This window comes from Limulus polyphemus, unplaced genomic scaffold, assembly GCF_000517525.1.
Source record: "Limulus polyphemus unplaced genomic scaffold, Limulus_polyphemus-2.1.2 Scaffold916, whole genome shotgun sequence".
NCBI classification, from domain to species: domain Eukaryota; kingdom Metazoa; phylum Arthropoda; class Merostomata; order Xiphosura; family Limulidae; genus Limulus; species Limulus polyphemus.
Window position 1 is genome coordinate 62,806 of NW_013666526.1, and position 14,871 is coordinate 77,676.

At 34.5% G+C, this 14,871-nt stretch overlaps 1 protein-coding gene across 1 annotated transcript in view; it reads left to right on the forward strand.

Annotated features, from left to right (window-relative positions):
* LOC106461219 (triple functional domain protein-like) overlaps positions 1-14,871 on the forward strand; it is a 251,610-nt gene that overhangs the window by 48,471 nt on the left and 188,268 nt on the right. The window contains exons 3-5 of the mRNA XM_022388075.1: positions 10,534-10,648; positions 11,558-11,648; positions 13,520-13,621. Coding sequence (XP_022243783.1) covers positions 10,534-10,648; positions 11,558-11,648; positions 13,520-13,621 — 308 coding nt within the window. The remainder of the gene's footprint in view (positions 1-10,533; positions 10,649-11,557; positions 11,649-13,519; positions 13,622-14,871) is intronic.

Sequence of the window (14,871 nt, forward strand, 5' to 3'; positions counted from 1 at the left end):
CTCTACTTTGTTAGAGCTTCCTCTCCTTAGGACTCATACGACAAACGTGGGACTTTACTCGGTCACTACTATGACACATTTGTCCTCTTCAGGACTTGCCTTGGCGTTGTGGTTGGTCTGTTGCTGGGACTTGTTGAGTCGTGGTGCATTTTTGGAGGGTAGTCACTTACCTTCTTCTGATTTGAATTTTCATTCTGAAATGGGATATTCTGGTGAGAATTTAGACTCCCTGTTTCCTGCTCCTTCTTTCACTAGAGCTTCCTCTCATGAGGACTCATTTACTGGTCACTACTATGACACGTTTTTTATCTTCAGGACTTGCCTTGGTGTCGTGGTTGGTCTGTTGCTAGGACTTGTTGAGTCGTGATGCATTTTTGGTGGGTATTCACTTACCTTGTTCAACCCCTCGAGATTTATTGGAAGCACCTTTTCTTTGGCTTTATTTATTTGCTGGAATTCCAGAATCTTTAGAAGCCAGAGTTGATGTAGAAAGTTTGCAGTCTTCTTTATTGTCTTTGGCTGCTCTACTCTATTCTACTTCCACTGGTGCTTCTGCAAGTTCATTCCTTTGTGTATCAAGGCCCCCTCTTTCCACTTTTCATTCCATTGGTTCTCTTAATCGTTTCTGTCCTTATTCTCGGAAGATATTTTGTGGGCCGGTATGTGGACTTCTCCTGACATGTTCATATCTCATTACCTTCATGATCTGGCAGTTTCCTCTTCAAAGGGCTTTCATCTTCCCATGTGGCTGTCTTGAATATCTCTACTAGATTTTAACAGGGTGGTGAGTAATGTGTTATCTGACTTACAGTTATTGTTCTTTTCTCTTCTAGGGTCCCTATTGATTTCTTTTGGACCATATTCAGTGTTACCCAGTTGGGTATGCTTGCATTTAAATTCTGCACTAGCAACCTTGATATTGGTTCCTGGTTGCAATGGGCTCTGTTGAGATGAGGTGTTCTATAAGACCATCTGGATCCAATTCTGGATGGTGATATCATATTACAATATTTCTTATGGACCTGCTACTCAAGGACTATCATGAGTAAAGCTAAAGGGGATTTTGCCAGTCCCTGCTGATCTTAGAACTGAATCAGTCAAGATCAGTTTGCTTTTCAAAATTTGGGAACATTGTTCACCTGTTGCACTTTCTCCGGGGACCTGTTTCTCCCCTTACTTCTACTAGTGGAGCTTGGGAGGATTTTCCTTCGGAGTGTTGAGTTTTCTCCACTCTTGGAGAAGAGGGTGAAGTTGTGGACCTTCTTACCTGGGTCCCTGGAAGTTTTTTCCCAGATGTCAGTAGGAGCAGGACCAATCTACGCAGGAGCCTACTCGTCAAACCATGCCAGATTGGACGCTTAGCTATCTGATGGTGGTGGTGGTGGTGGGTGCTTGGACCCTCTTATGAACACTGTCAAGTTTTATCTTGTTCATGCATGGTGTCCACTATCTCCTCATAAATCTGAACACGACGCAGTCCCATCTTTGGTCCTTGGTGGGACAGTGTTCCACATCCTCTCCTTAATTCCATGGGTAAATGAAATTCTTCTTGTCCACTTTGGGGGGGGGGGGAATAAAGACAACTGTTTGTAAATCTAGACTGGATGAGTTCTGGACTTTGGTGGAGTATGGCATATGATCCCATCAATCCAAACCTGGGATGTTGCCTTTTGGACTTTTTCAGGTTGATCAGAAGGAAAATATATTTCCAAACATACTTACTTCCGCTGACACTCTTCCTTCCTTCCTCCCCACTAAGAGCCGGTGTTAGTGACCAGAATGTGGTAAATCTCAAAAAAGTGATTTTATTGTCTGCATACAGTGCTTATATACAGTACCTGCATAGAGTGCATGTGAGGGCAAGTTTTGCAAATTGAATATTGCCGAGGGCAGTCGAGTGAGGTATATAAAGACTGGAGCAAGCCAACACAACATTAGATGGCAAAAATGAAGATCGAGAATTAGCTATTAGTGTCAGCGGAATTAATTATTTTTGGAAATATATTTTCAGTTTAGGAAAATTATAACATACAAACTGATTAATTTAGGTCTTTTGACACGTATTCTTCCACTTGTTGCTTTTTCTTAAAATTCTGTTTGGCACTAATAAGCAAAACTGCTAGTTGCTACTTCTTATGTTGCACTCTGGAATGTGTTTCCAGCTAACTCATGTAATGTATTTTGAGTTTGTCCTATTCTTATTTGGTAATCTTGCTCACTTGTAGACATCAATTGTTTTATATAGCAGATTGATTTGGTTAATGGTTTTCTATTATGTATTTTCCATTACTATATTTCTTCAATTGCTCTTAAAGTTTCAAAACTTCCAGCTTATGCAATTTTAATGAATCCTTTAAGTCTATGCTACATCTTCATTTCCTTTGATGATATTAACTCGATATCTGTAAACTTGCATTCCTAGAACCCAATGTATGACTCGATTGTTGTCAATTTATACTTTGTCCTTGTATGTTCAAGGTTGGCAGGTCTTTCTCCAGGACAAACGTTTTTCATATAATTATGGAGTGTTTTAGTAGTTCATACAAATGCTAGATATTCTTACTCTGTTGCAGATTATCTCATTTCTCTTAGTGTCAACTTATGTCATTCTCCAGGAGCTTGAGGTGTGCAACAATTAAATGGGAAGCATGAGTGGAAAGCTGTCCTTGGTGAACCCATACAATGTTGGTCTCATTTTTTGATGGAGATCCTTCTTGATTATGTTGCCTACTGTTGCCTGGAGTGCATAAATGGTTTTTGCCACTGACCTTTATGGATTCTCACATTTTACAAGATGTCATGCTTTGCTTTACCATGGCTGAGGTATGATTTATTGCAGGTCTTTCTCTGGACAGCCCTGGAGGCACAAGTTGATCCAAATTCCTTTGTTTTCCATGCCATTAAGTACAAGGGATATCCCAATTTTGCCATTCTGTTGCAAATTTATATTGGCTGTGGTTCTCGTGACTTGTTGGCCTGTATATTCTAAATTGTTTTAATATAACATACTTAACCCTCACTATAAGATGCTAAGGATCTAGTTCAGAGATAATACTGATTAAAGTTTACTGTGCTAAAAAAGATGACACACTTGCTGCCAGATGTCAGTGTCACAAATAATACTGTTCAGTGATTATACAGCAATAAAGAAAGTATCCATGTAATGTCATGTATCAAGGCAACAGTTAGTACTGCTTAGTGATTAGAAAATAATAGAGAATTGGTTTGACGCCAAGGGTCAAGGTGATGTACATATGGGTGTAAATGTTTTAAAACATAAAACTGTTAAACAAAGAAAAATAAAGAAGCATGGTAAAGTGCATGTTATAGTAAAAATTCTCCAGATTTATTCAATCTCACCAGTTTTGCCTAAAATCTAAATTTTGTTGAGACATACTATCAAAATAGCGAGTGTTCGGTAAAAAGAAATGCACAGTTTGTTCTGTGATATACAAAATTCAACTAGCCTGTTATGTACCATAAAATAGGGCAATTAAGAGATAATGTAAATGGTTAAAGAACAGGATTTTTGTGCATATTCTGAGAGGAGCATTTAATGACCCATTGTAAAGGAGCACATTTTTGCTTCAGTAAATGAGGTATTTCATTGTAGCCCAGAAAACTCTGAGGTGGGCTTTTGTTGAACTTAACATGCTTTTTATGATTAAAAACATAATAAAAATACCTGAACCTTTGCACTGTAGAACAGTTTTTAAAAGAGGACTACAAGATGAGTACCATGTTTTTTGGCTGGATGAATCATGATGATGTTCCTTTAGTTGTTGAGTTGAGAACTGCAGTTGTACCAACAAGTGCTAACCTCTTATGTGTAGGCTGGCTGCCTATCAGGAAGTGTAAGAATTCATTTACGGATGTTATCAGTTGTATTCTGACTGTATATTTTACTGTTGATTTTCCATATTTTCTTTTTTTTTGTAATTTTGTTGTTACTTTGTTTTCTAGAAGTTTTACTCCCTCAGAATGTCAATATAGACCTTACTCTTACCTTACTATTGCAGAGGAGCTTGGTATTCTGCCAGTAGTGTTGTACTGACAGGATATAGGAGTTTTTCTTGTGAGGTTTTGTTTAGCTTTACCCCTGCATGACCTAATCTATACATCCAGGTGATAGTCTTAACATGCAGTTGCTTTACTCCCTGTCATCCATCCGGGTACCAATCTTTTTGAACATTATGCAGTACTACCTGTGAGTCAGTCACAAATATTATGGTGGAGGCAGTGTCTATTTGCAGTTCATTATTTTCAGCTGCCCAGAGGAGAGCTTGCTTTATGGCTTCCAGCTTTATTCTTGTGCTGCCTGCAGAAAGTATGAATGCTTCTCCAACCTTATGCAGAATTTTGTTCTTCCACATGATCATGTATGCCCAACCAGCTCTCTCACTATCCGTACTTTAGGAACTAACTATGGCTATGATGTAGGTGCTGATAAAACTTTTCTGTTTTCACCTTTCCCCCAATCTCTGTGTTTTATGTCTAGGCTGATTTTCACAGATTCAAGTAGTGCCAAATGTTTATTCCATGTGAGGGTCATATGAGATCTTGTGGAGACTAATTATCTCAGTGATGGCTGCAAAGCACCTGTCCATACAAGACTGTTTCTTGAGGTACCCTTTAATAAAGTTCATACTTGGTTGGTGTCTGTGAGGTTGCTGTGGAGCTAGAATTTCCTAGTTGATGATGTTCTTGAAGACCCTGATGAAGGATTTTGCTTGTAAGTGCTGTTGTTCTCCATTGCTGCTGACCAGTCTTAAGTGTTTTTTATATTTTCAATCTAATCTAGCTGTGTAGCACTTGTACTGATCATCGGCAGTGCATAATCCAGGATGGAGCAGATGACGTTCTTCAACTCTGTTTCTTTCCTCAACTTTCAAAGTATTGATACCTTTGGTAGCTGATGTTGTCATGGTGTTAATGTGACCAATGAAATTGTTTGTTAAAGGTTACCTCTAGGCACTTCAGTGTTTTTTTCAGAGGGAGGGCAGTGCCTGTAAATGATGTTGATGGTTTGCCCTCAACGGCATGATTCTGGATTTTGCAGGATTGCAGCTTGGATAGGAACCGCTGTAGCTTGAACCACTTTTGCATGCTACCATGGTCATCTTGGTTAATGCATATAGATGTAACAGCCTTGCCTTGACCTTTATCTGTAATGAGTGGGGTACCATTACCGATGTAAATGACTGACTACACCATGTTTCTGGTTCCTGTGCCAGCCATAAGTTTGTGGAAGCACCAGAATGAAGTGTCTGTAAAACTGGCCTTTCTGTCCATTCATTCCATCTCATGTCTTATGTTTTGGAAGTTGAATGCTGATAGAGAATGCAGGTTTTATTCCATGCCTTATCTGTATTAACTCAGTCAGGACTTCATTCTATGTTTTCCAGGCTTTGTCAGTATCACTGATCCACCAGCATAGACTGTTATGTTTGCAGAAGTTGTTGCAGTGACTTCACTTGTTGGTGTAGATGCTTGAGGGTATGAGTGCTGCTAGAAAGCTTGGAATCCTTTTCTAGATTGTTTTATACTTCTTTGTCTTTCAGTGTTCACTTGCATCTCACACATGAGGTCATCAATGCTGATATTATGCCCATATGTGAGGTATAGATGACATTCAAGATACGGTTGGCAAAAGCAAAGTTTCTACGTGAGTCTCTTTCATGAAGGCACTCAGCAATTCTTGTTTATTAGCGGTATAAGGTTGGTGGCTATACTGTGGGGAATTTAAAGTAAACCTTTGCCACTAGTGTTTTCACTGGCATCCCAAGTGAGATGTTTGATATTAAAGTCTCTTACTGCTAGATACATAGGAGTGTTGTCAGAGAGGTCATGCAAGAACTTCCAGTCCTCAACATGGTTTGTTACCTTTCATATACACATTAGTGATTTAGATGTGTGTGGGTAACTTTGAGTGAGCTGTCTAGAAAGTTTGTAGTTTGCAGTTGTGTGTTGTAATGTTTATAAAGAATGTTGTCATGTCAAACTGCAATGGCCATATCAGTTTCTGCGTTAGCATGTGATATAAAGTTAAAGTCAGTGAGAGTGAACCCCTTGGAGTTTGAGAATTTAGTCACTTTAAAGAATCTGGTGTCATAAAAGTCAGAGAGCTTCTCAAGGCAGTATTTGTTTCCTATGATATTGCAGTAATCTAATGTAATGCAAGAGTTTGGTGCACTTTTAACACATGTCTTTGGCCAGCTTTGTGTTTAGGCCTTGGTTTCCCTGTTCTTCTCTTTCTAGTAAGTTGAGGTCCCCCATTGAGCACTTCATTGTTTATGTGGGCATTCTTCTGAGTACTACTTTTTTAGTGTATCATTGTTTATAGCAATATATTAGTCACTTCTTTTACAGAAATCCTGTTTCTAGCCCTACCCTCTCCCATAACAAGGCAAGAGAGTGATGACAGGTTAGCAGCCTATTATAATAGGGCTATCATTCTTGAAGTGAGTATACATTTGTCAGTATGGTATAAAGATACCATCTCCCTTGGAGAAACCTCCCTGGTGCAGGACCTTATGGCAATCCAGCCCTGCTTATAATTGGTAGTTAGGTATCTTCATGTTGTTTCCACCCTGTGGCACTGTCTGGTTAAGTTTGCATATCTAAGTTGTGTTACTCATTGATCCCAAGTGTTAAATAATTCATTCACCTTACTGTTACGTACAACTATGCTCCACTAGTTGAACAGCAGGACTGATCTTACAGTATATTAGTTCCTGTCTCTCAGCAATGCCTTATACACATATTAAACTAAATTCAAGCTAGCTCTAACATTAGACCTGTAATTAATCAAATTGTAGTTCTGTACTGGTACTTATGATTCAACTCACACCAACTCTAATTGAATTATATTTGTAACTAATACATAGTAACATTGCACTTATGTCTGTAACTAAATGCATTGTAAAACTTTGCAACACAAATGAAACAAACTAACTGTACTTAAAACTAAACCATGGTAACTTGTATTAAATCTACAAACTTGGCAACCCTGCAGTGTATCTAAACTAAATGACTATAACTTAGCACTTGAAGTCTTTGGAAGATCCTCTCATCAAATAGTGCAAGCCACCATATTTGCATGTCAACAAAAGTGTTTCCAGCTTTATGGTCCTACTGAAGAACACAAAAAGATACATTTTTAATGATTGAGATAAAGAAGATAGACAACTGGTTCTACAGTGCTGCAACTAACTTAAAGAAAGAGTTCATATACATAAGAAACTGAAACAAGTTAAAAGGTTTGACTTTCTCATTAAACAACAAATGCTGCAACCCTTGACTAACCCTTTATCTACTGTAGCCAATTTCAGCTCACAATCACTCAACCAAACTGAAGCTGCAATTCTATATGTAGGCCTGAACTTTGCTGTTACTCCCAACTCAGTGCCAACTCTAGAGTTTGCTACTGCAGTTGAAAATGCCACTCAAAAATGTCATGAGATTAGAAGTTTTTTAAACTCTACATTGCATTTTCACAGTCAAAGGTAATTATAGTTATTCTAGACTTTGTGGACTACAACACCAAATTCCAAAACCTGATACAGAATGGAAACTACAAATGATTAAATCTTATTGAAATCTTTGGAAAATTATGTGATGGAGAAACTGGAAGATACTTCAGATAAGACCTTAGAGAATGCTGGAGACACAGTTGTGCTTTATGAACACAAACACTTCAGTGGTTGCTGAACATTGTGTTGATACTGGATGCCAACTGTAAAAGACAAACTACAAACAAAAAATTAAGAATGTCTTACACATTAAAAACAGAAAACCAGTTCTCAACAGGAACTTGAACTTAGCAATTAGCTATTTGTGGATTCAACTACTCAAAAACCAGCTAGTCATATTTCAGCATTCCTCAACCTCTGAAGCAGTCACATTTTAGAATACAAGAAACAGTTAGGAACACATATGCCTCTATTCTCAACCCCATTTCCCTGTTTTATATGTAATGCACTGAAACAGTCACAGGACCTGAACCAAGATTCATGTTAGTGTTTCAACATGTGGTTTCTACTTACTTGATACTTATTAGGACAGCTTAAAAAAACTCAAAACTTGTAGACTATTTTAAAAGACTTAGATTTTAATTATTTTTCTTTCTTCTTTTTTAAATTTCCTTCTTTCTCTTTTTAATTCCTTTCCTACACTCTTATTTATTTGATTGATTTGCTAATATACATATACCTTGTGTCATTAGCTATCCCAATTTGTTCATTACTATGATTCACTGTGCTTGTTCAGTCTTTATTGTAGAACAGACCTTGACCTAGTTTGAATTTTAAGTAAGCCTCATTGGCTGTGGTGAAAAATTACAATCTAAAATGTGTCATAAAGGCTCATAGACCACTATAAAGGAATTGCAGTCAGTATTTTCTTTTCTTTCCTCTTTTTCTCCCATTTATTTTTAATGTAAAGAAGAGATTAAGGACTGCTACTCACTCCTTGACAATAAAAGTAATGGCATGAAAACAACTTTAATGTAGTATGAACTGTAATGTAGTATGAAGTTATATAATTTATCTATTGTATTCTCCAAATAATCCAAAATTAATTTATATAGTTATAAAAAATTAAAGAGAATATTAATCCTTAAAAATTCAAGAAATTATAACACATCTGTGCACTTCACTTCCCATAGTGGACCCTAATAATATTATTATGCTTGATGAGATGTCTCTGTCAAACTTAGGGAAATGAGAACTTGCATGTTACTCAGGACTCTGAAAGCCAAGGTTTGGTTTCACAACAACTTTGCAGTCCTTTTTTCTTCAAGAATAAAATGCTCTTTGGACTTACCAACCTGTATGTGCTGGAGAACCTGTTCTTCATGTAGTTGAAAGCAAATAATGTATAGGCACATATTTTTCCAACCAGTTTTGTACATCTTATTCATGAGATGCTAAGTAGAGTACTATTGAATCACTGGATTGGCTATGCAGGAATACATCTTGAATGCCACACTCTTCACTATTAACACTTTGAGCTTTTGGTGTGAGGACACAATAAGACTAAGCTTTACACCCCGTGTCTAGACACATTGCTATGCTGATCTCATGGATTGTACTAGGAAAACAGTGCATTTCACTGTCTTTGACAAACTGTGTTGGTACACATACCTTGTGTCCAGTTACAGTTACCAAAAAAGAAATGTAACGACCAACTGAGATTATATAGAGATGATATAAAACCTGAGGGTACATAGACTAACATGCACTTTACTGCATGTTTCTATCTCTTTATTTGAAAGATTATAAGCATTATAAAAGGTAGTGTTGTAGCCAAAGTTTCAGGTCAGAGGGACTTGTAAATTAGTATAAGGCCTGTGTCAATACTTAGTTCTCGAAAAAAATGCAATTGTGTTTTCAGAAATTTTGCAAGTACTTAATTTAAAAGTAAATATCTATTCTGGTAAATCTTAGGGTTGTTGCATGAAAACAGTTTATTTTCCTCATTTACTTTAAATTTTTTATATTAATAATAAGCCTATTAAAATATAATTAAATATTTTATGAGCATAACTGTACATTTAGTTATTTGAACAAAAGTAAGAATAAAAGTCAAATTTAATTTATCCACAAATAATAAAGTAAGAATTTTTTTAGGTTTAAAGAATGTGTGTGTGTATGTGTTATATATGTTCATAATAAATTTGTTAAAATTTGCCATTGATACATGTAATTTTTACAAGTTTTGAAACCTTAAAATATGCAATTTTTTAAATTCTTATTTTTTTTAGCTCCGTTTTTACTGATGCATAATTGATATTTGAGATTAAGAGTTACTGGTTGTTGTTAGTAGTTTTTATTTTCAATTATTCTTTCAATAAATCTACAATAATTTGTATAGAGATGCATCAATTTTTAATTTTTTCCCTGTAATCGTTAAAGTGGTTAAAGTGGTTACTATTTCTGTCTGGGCATAATTAGCAACTGAATTTACTGGTTACTTTTTTGCTATTATTTTTCTACTTTATTTCTCTAGTAATGAACTGTAACTTACAGATTCAACTCAAGAAACATGCTTGAGATAGCATATCATATAATAAAGTGCTTAAGGATAAACAAGTAGACCTTGTTTTTTGTTGTTTTTAATTATCAGTGCTGTAAAAGTAAGGAACTCTGTATTATTTTGAATATACATAACATTTAGTTTCTTGTTTTAAAATTCACAGATATGTTTGTATGTGTACTAAAATGGCTTTGCTTTTTTATTTTGCATCTTTACATCCTGTCTTAATTCAGTTTTAAAGTAAACACAGTGAATAATGGAAAGCCAAATGCTGCTTATTAACAGTGCTTGAGACTGATTTTAATCTGACATCACTGTTGTGGATAGATACCATTAGAGTGAAGATGGATTTCACTTAGAGTGTCAGTAGTTTATGTTTGACAGTAAGAAACTTTTGGAATATGTATCGTACACAGTGCGTAAAGATTCAAACATACACACTGCAGTGAAGTTCCTTGAAGTATTTTTGTACAAAAACAGAACTTGCTATGTTTATAGGAGGCAGAGACAAGAGGGGAGGAGCTGTCCTTACCTTCCCTGCTAGAAATCTCCCTGAGAGATTAAAAACTGAAGACCTGAGACGACTTTTAACATACCTTGCAAGTATACCAGGGTAAGTATGCTGATTCAGTAAATACTGAACCTCTAAACATACCCTTGAGAGTAAGTTTAAATGAGTGTCGATGAACTTGTTAAGTATACCCTGCATTCAGATAAGTAGGCTGATGATGTTGTAAATATACTTTGTAAATATAGCTTGTACCTAACCAAGTGGGCAGAAGTTGATAATTATAGATGTATGTTGTAATTAAGCCCTGTAATCAGATGAGTAGTCTGATGCAGTTACCATTGATGTACTTGTAAAGCGTACCCTATGTTTAGATAAATAGATTAATAATGTTTTTGATGCACATGGTAGCTATATACTTAACTCATATAAATGTAAAAGATAATATTGTTGATATATCAAGTAGAGTGCAGTAGCCATTCTTATGCTTTAATATTTATTTTTTTTGTGACACTATTTGTATCTGTATGTGTGTGATTTAACTATGAAGTTTTTTAATGATACTGTTTTTATTTATGTTTGTGTTTACTAGGATATTTTTTGTGCAAAAGTTTGTCTTTATATTTGTATGGTCTAACAAAAAACTTATTTTGTTGCACCTAATTTTATGTATTTTTGTTTATATCTATGAAAAATAAAGTAAATTGAACTAAGAGATTATTTGTCAAGTTTTAAACTTGCTATCACTAATGAAACAGTTAAAAAACGTACTAGGAAATTGTTTACATTTATAAATTCAAGGTGTTTGGGTCACCCGTAGTTTCAGGTTTAGTGGTGGTACAATCCCTTTCTGCTTCAGAAGTTGAAATTTTAACTAACCCAAAGAATTTAGAACTGATGATTTTATGTTGGAATGTCTTAGTTGCTCGTAATTTTAGGTTTAGCAGTAACACACGTCATTTGATTGAAAAGTTGAAACCATGAATCACCTAAATAACCTTATGTCTGTTTCAGTGAGGATACAAAAGAGCTGGGATTCTCGGTTGTGATTGACATGCGTGGTGCAACCTGGAACACTGTCAAACCTATTCTAAAAGTTTTACAGGTAAGACTTTTTTTGTAATAAAATTAACTTCTAACAGTGCTTTGATAAATTACAGTGTTTGAGCTGCTACATTTTATTTCTGTTACTTCATTGTTTTTGTTGTAAGCACTACAAGGTGTTTTGAGAAACTAGAGTGCTTATATTTTAAGTTTTGTTTTAACAGTTTTACTTTATTATTGAGTGAGATTTTAGGTTACCGAATTATTTAGAATATGATTTTATTCCAATTTTTTGTATATGTATTTTACACAGGTAATGTTATATAAATATCATCTTGCACATAAATCCACTGCTTTTCCATTGTTTGTTATAAGGATGAGACAATACACTAGTTTATGGCAAAAATTATTGTTACATTTTTAGATCAACATCTAGACCCATTTCAACAAAAGCATATTTATTTACCAATAAATTTACCACTTGTTTTTAAAGCTGTTGCATTCCCCCACCTCCAATTAAAAATATTAACAAATATTAATTTTACTTAATTAAATACAAAATATGACAGTTCCTTTCACCAGTTTTCTGTACATTTGCTGCAAATTGACCTTTGCACGATTCTGATGTACATGTATTGACAAGTTCATTGTATTCTTCCCCCTTTATTTTTGTCAAGTTTTGTTGTGCCATTTTCTATGGTGACAGGAAACCCAAAAATTTCCACATAACTTACCTATAAAGTGTTGAAGGATTTTCAAGTTCTTGATTTTCATTTTGACTTATTAAATGCTGTTCATTACTCACCACTGCATGCTTCACACTATGTGTAGTTTACATACAACCACAGGATCATGGAACTAATCCTTTTATTTTATGATGTACAAATAAATAACTATGGCAGATTAAAAATCAAAACATACTTTTGCATGTCTGTTATTGTATCTCTATACATGAGCTGTGTATCATGTATTGTTTTATAAAATATGTTGATATATCAATACATTCCTCCTTTGTTGACCATCTTTAATTGCATGTAATTGAAAACTTTAAGCTTACAGAATTTTTAATTTAATATTTATTTTTAGTGATTTCAAAGTTGTATCTAGCACACAGTTTCCTGATCTCTGCAACAATTAGAGATTTGGGGACCTAGTATTTAGAATGAAAGGTTTAGTGATTTGTTGTAATGGAATTAAAGAGAAAAATCTTTGTGTGAAGTTCAAACAAAAATAAACCCCTTGTTAAGCGAATAAGGACTGAATTTTTTTTAAAGGCAGATAATTGAAGTGGAGGAATATTACAGTGTGATTAAGTCAGAGAAGGAAAGTATAATAAACTATATTTAAAGGTTAAGTAAAGATTACTCACACGATTAGTGGGTGTTGGTAAAATAAATGAAACAATGACATGACTTCACAATGAATCTGCTCCCCTTAAAGAGAAAAATAAATCTTCCCCCAAAGTGCCATAACTACATTTACAATATATATATCTTTCTTGTACCTGATCAATCAGAAAAGAGCACTTGAATGTTGGAATATTTCTGTTCCAAGTAGGGGTTGCAAGGTATTCCCCCCCATACACAAGGTCAGATTGGATACAATGCAGCTATCCTGTGAAACAGTAAATTAATTTCTTGACTGGTCAAGCTATAAAACATAACACCTCAGGCTACACATGACCTCAACCAGATTTTATATGTTTCAATCAAATTATAGCAAGGTTTAAGCATTTTTGGACACAGAATATACACTATTTTAACATATGTTGCAAGTATACCAAGGTAAGTAAGCTGATTCAGTGACTATAGAACTTTTAACTACACCCTTGAGAGTAAGTTGATGAAATTGGAAAGTATACCTTGCATTCAGACAAGTAAACGACATTTATGTGCACAAGATTTACACTTTTCTTCATCCTTCAACATATAGGAAAGTTTTCCTGCCAAAATTCATACAGCATACATAATCAAACCAGAAAACTTCTGGCAGAAACAAAGAACTAGCTTGGGAAGTTCAAAGTATAAGTTTGAGGTGAGTGGTGTACCAAATGTTGAATAGAAGTTTGAAAGAAAGAGAGGTTTCACAGTGTAGCATGTAAAATTATTTTATGAAGTTGAGTTGTTGTACTTCAACTGTATATCAAAATTTGAAAGAATGGTTATCATTCTTGAAATGTGAATTTATTTAATAAAAAATAAATATAACCTTTGTGAGGTTGAGGTGCAATACTTAATTTTTGTATATCAGAATTTGAAATAAAGGTTAAAATACTTAAATTTATTGATCAAATCTGGAAAATGCTGAGGAAATTTGAGAAACTGTTTTTGGTCAGTTAATTACCATTTGAAAATAGAACTTGAAATTTGTTAATGAAATTGTTTTAATTAAAATGCTCATTAAAAGTAAGCTAAATGGATTTTGAATATTGTAATATCAACATTACAACTGTAAAGTATAGAATATATAAATATCAGTAGGTTAATTGTGGACAGCATAAAAGTAGTTACATAAGCTATCACCTGATTGTTCATTATAACAGAAAGACAGTACCATGTGCATTAAATATGAAATTACAAATCGTGAAGTTGTTCAGTTATTTAAGATAGTACTTTTACAAATCATAGCTTTCGTTGTAAGATGATTTTGAAAAACTAAAAATTAGTTTGTTGTCAAGAAACTACTAGTGTTTAATGATCAATAATATTACTTATATATTTTGAACAAATTAGCTATAAAACTGCTTAATTATTTACATTGTATGTTTCATGACACTGAAAATATTGTTTTCACAAATCGTAATGAACGTGTTATATTATGTATATTATTTATTTAACACTTTTCACTTGCATAGTCAGGTTTCCTTGTTTGATTTTTTTTACTCAATTAACCCCATCTGGACCAGTTAGCATCTTCCAGGTGTTGAGTGCACACTTGCATATCAAAAGTAATAATTCTAACTGTATTTCAACAATTGTTTACTCAGACATACTCGATATATGATACTTATCATTTTGTTTGTAACATATAATTAGTGTATTAGCAAAGTAAAATGTAAACATTGTTCAGATGTACATTTCTCTTTAGTTCTAGGGAGTCTAGCCTGTAACAAGGCACTTGTCAATTTTTTCTCCTCATCTCAATACATAGTTTTCACTTGCTAAGAAACTTTCATCCCTTTTCAATACAGTCAACCAGGGATATCTACTATGATATCCCTTCTCTGTCTAATGATTTTTTATTACAGGCCTCCAATCACATAAACATGTTTTGGGATCAAAAAT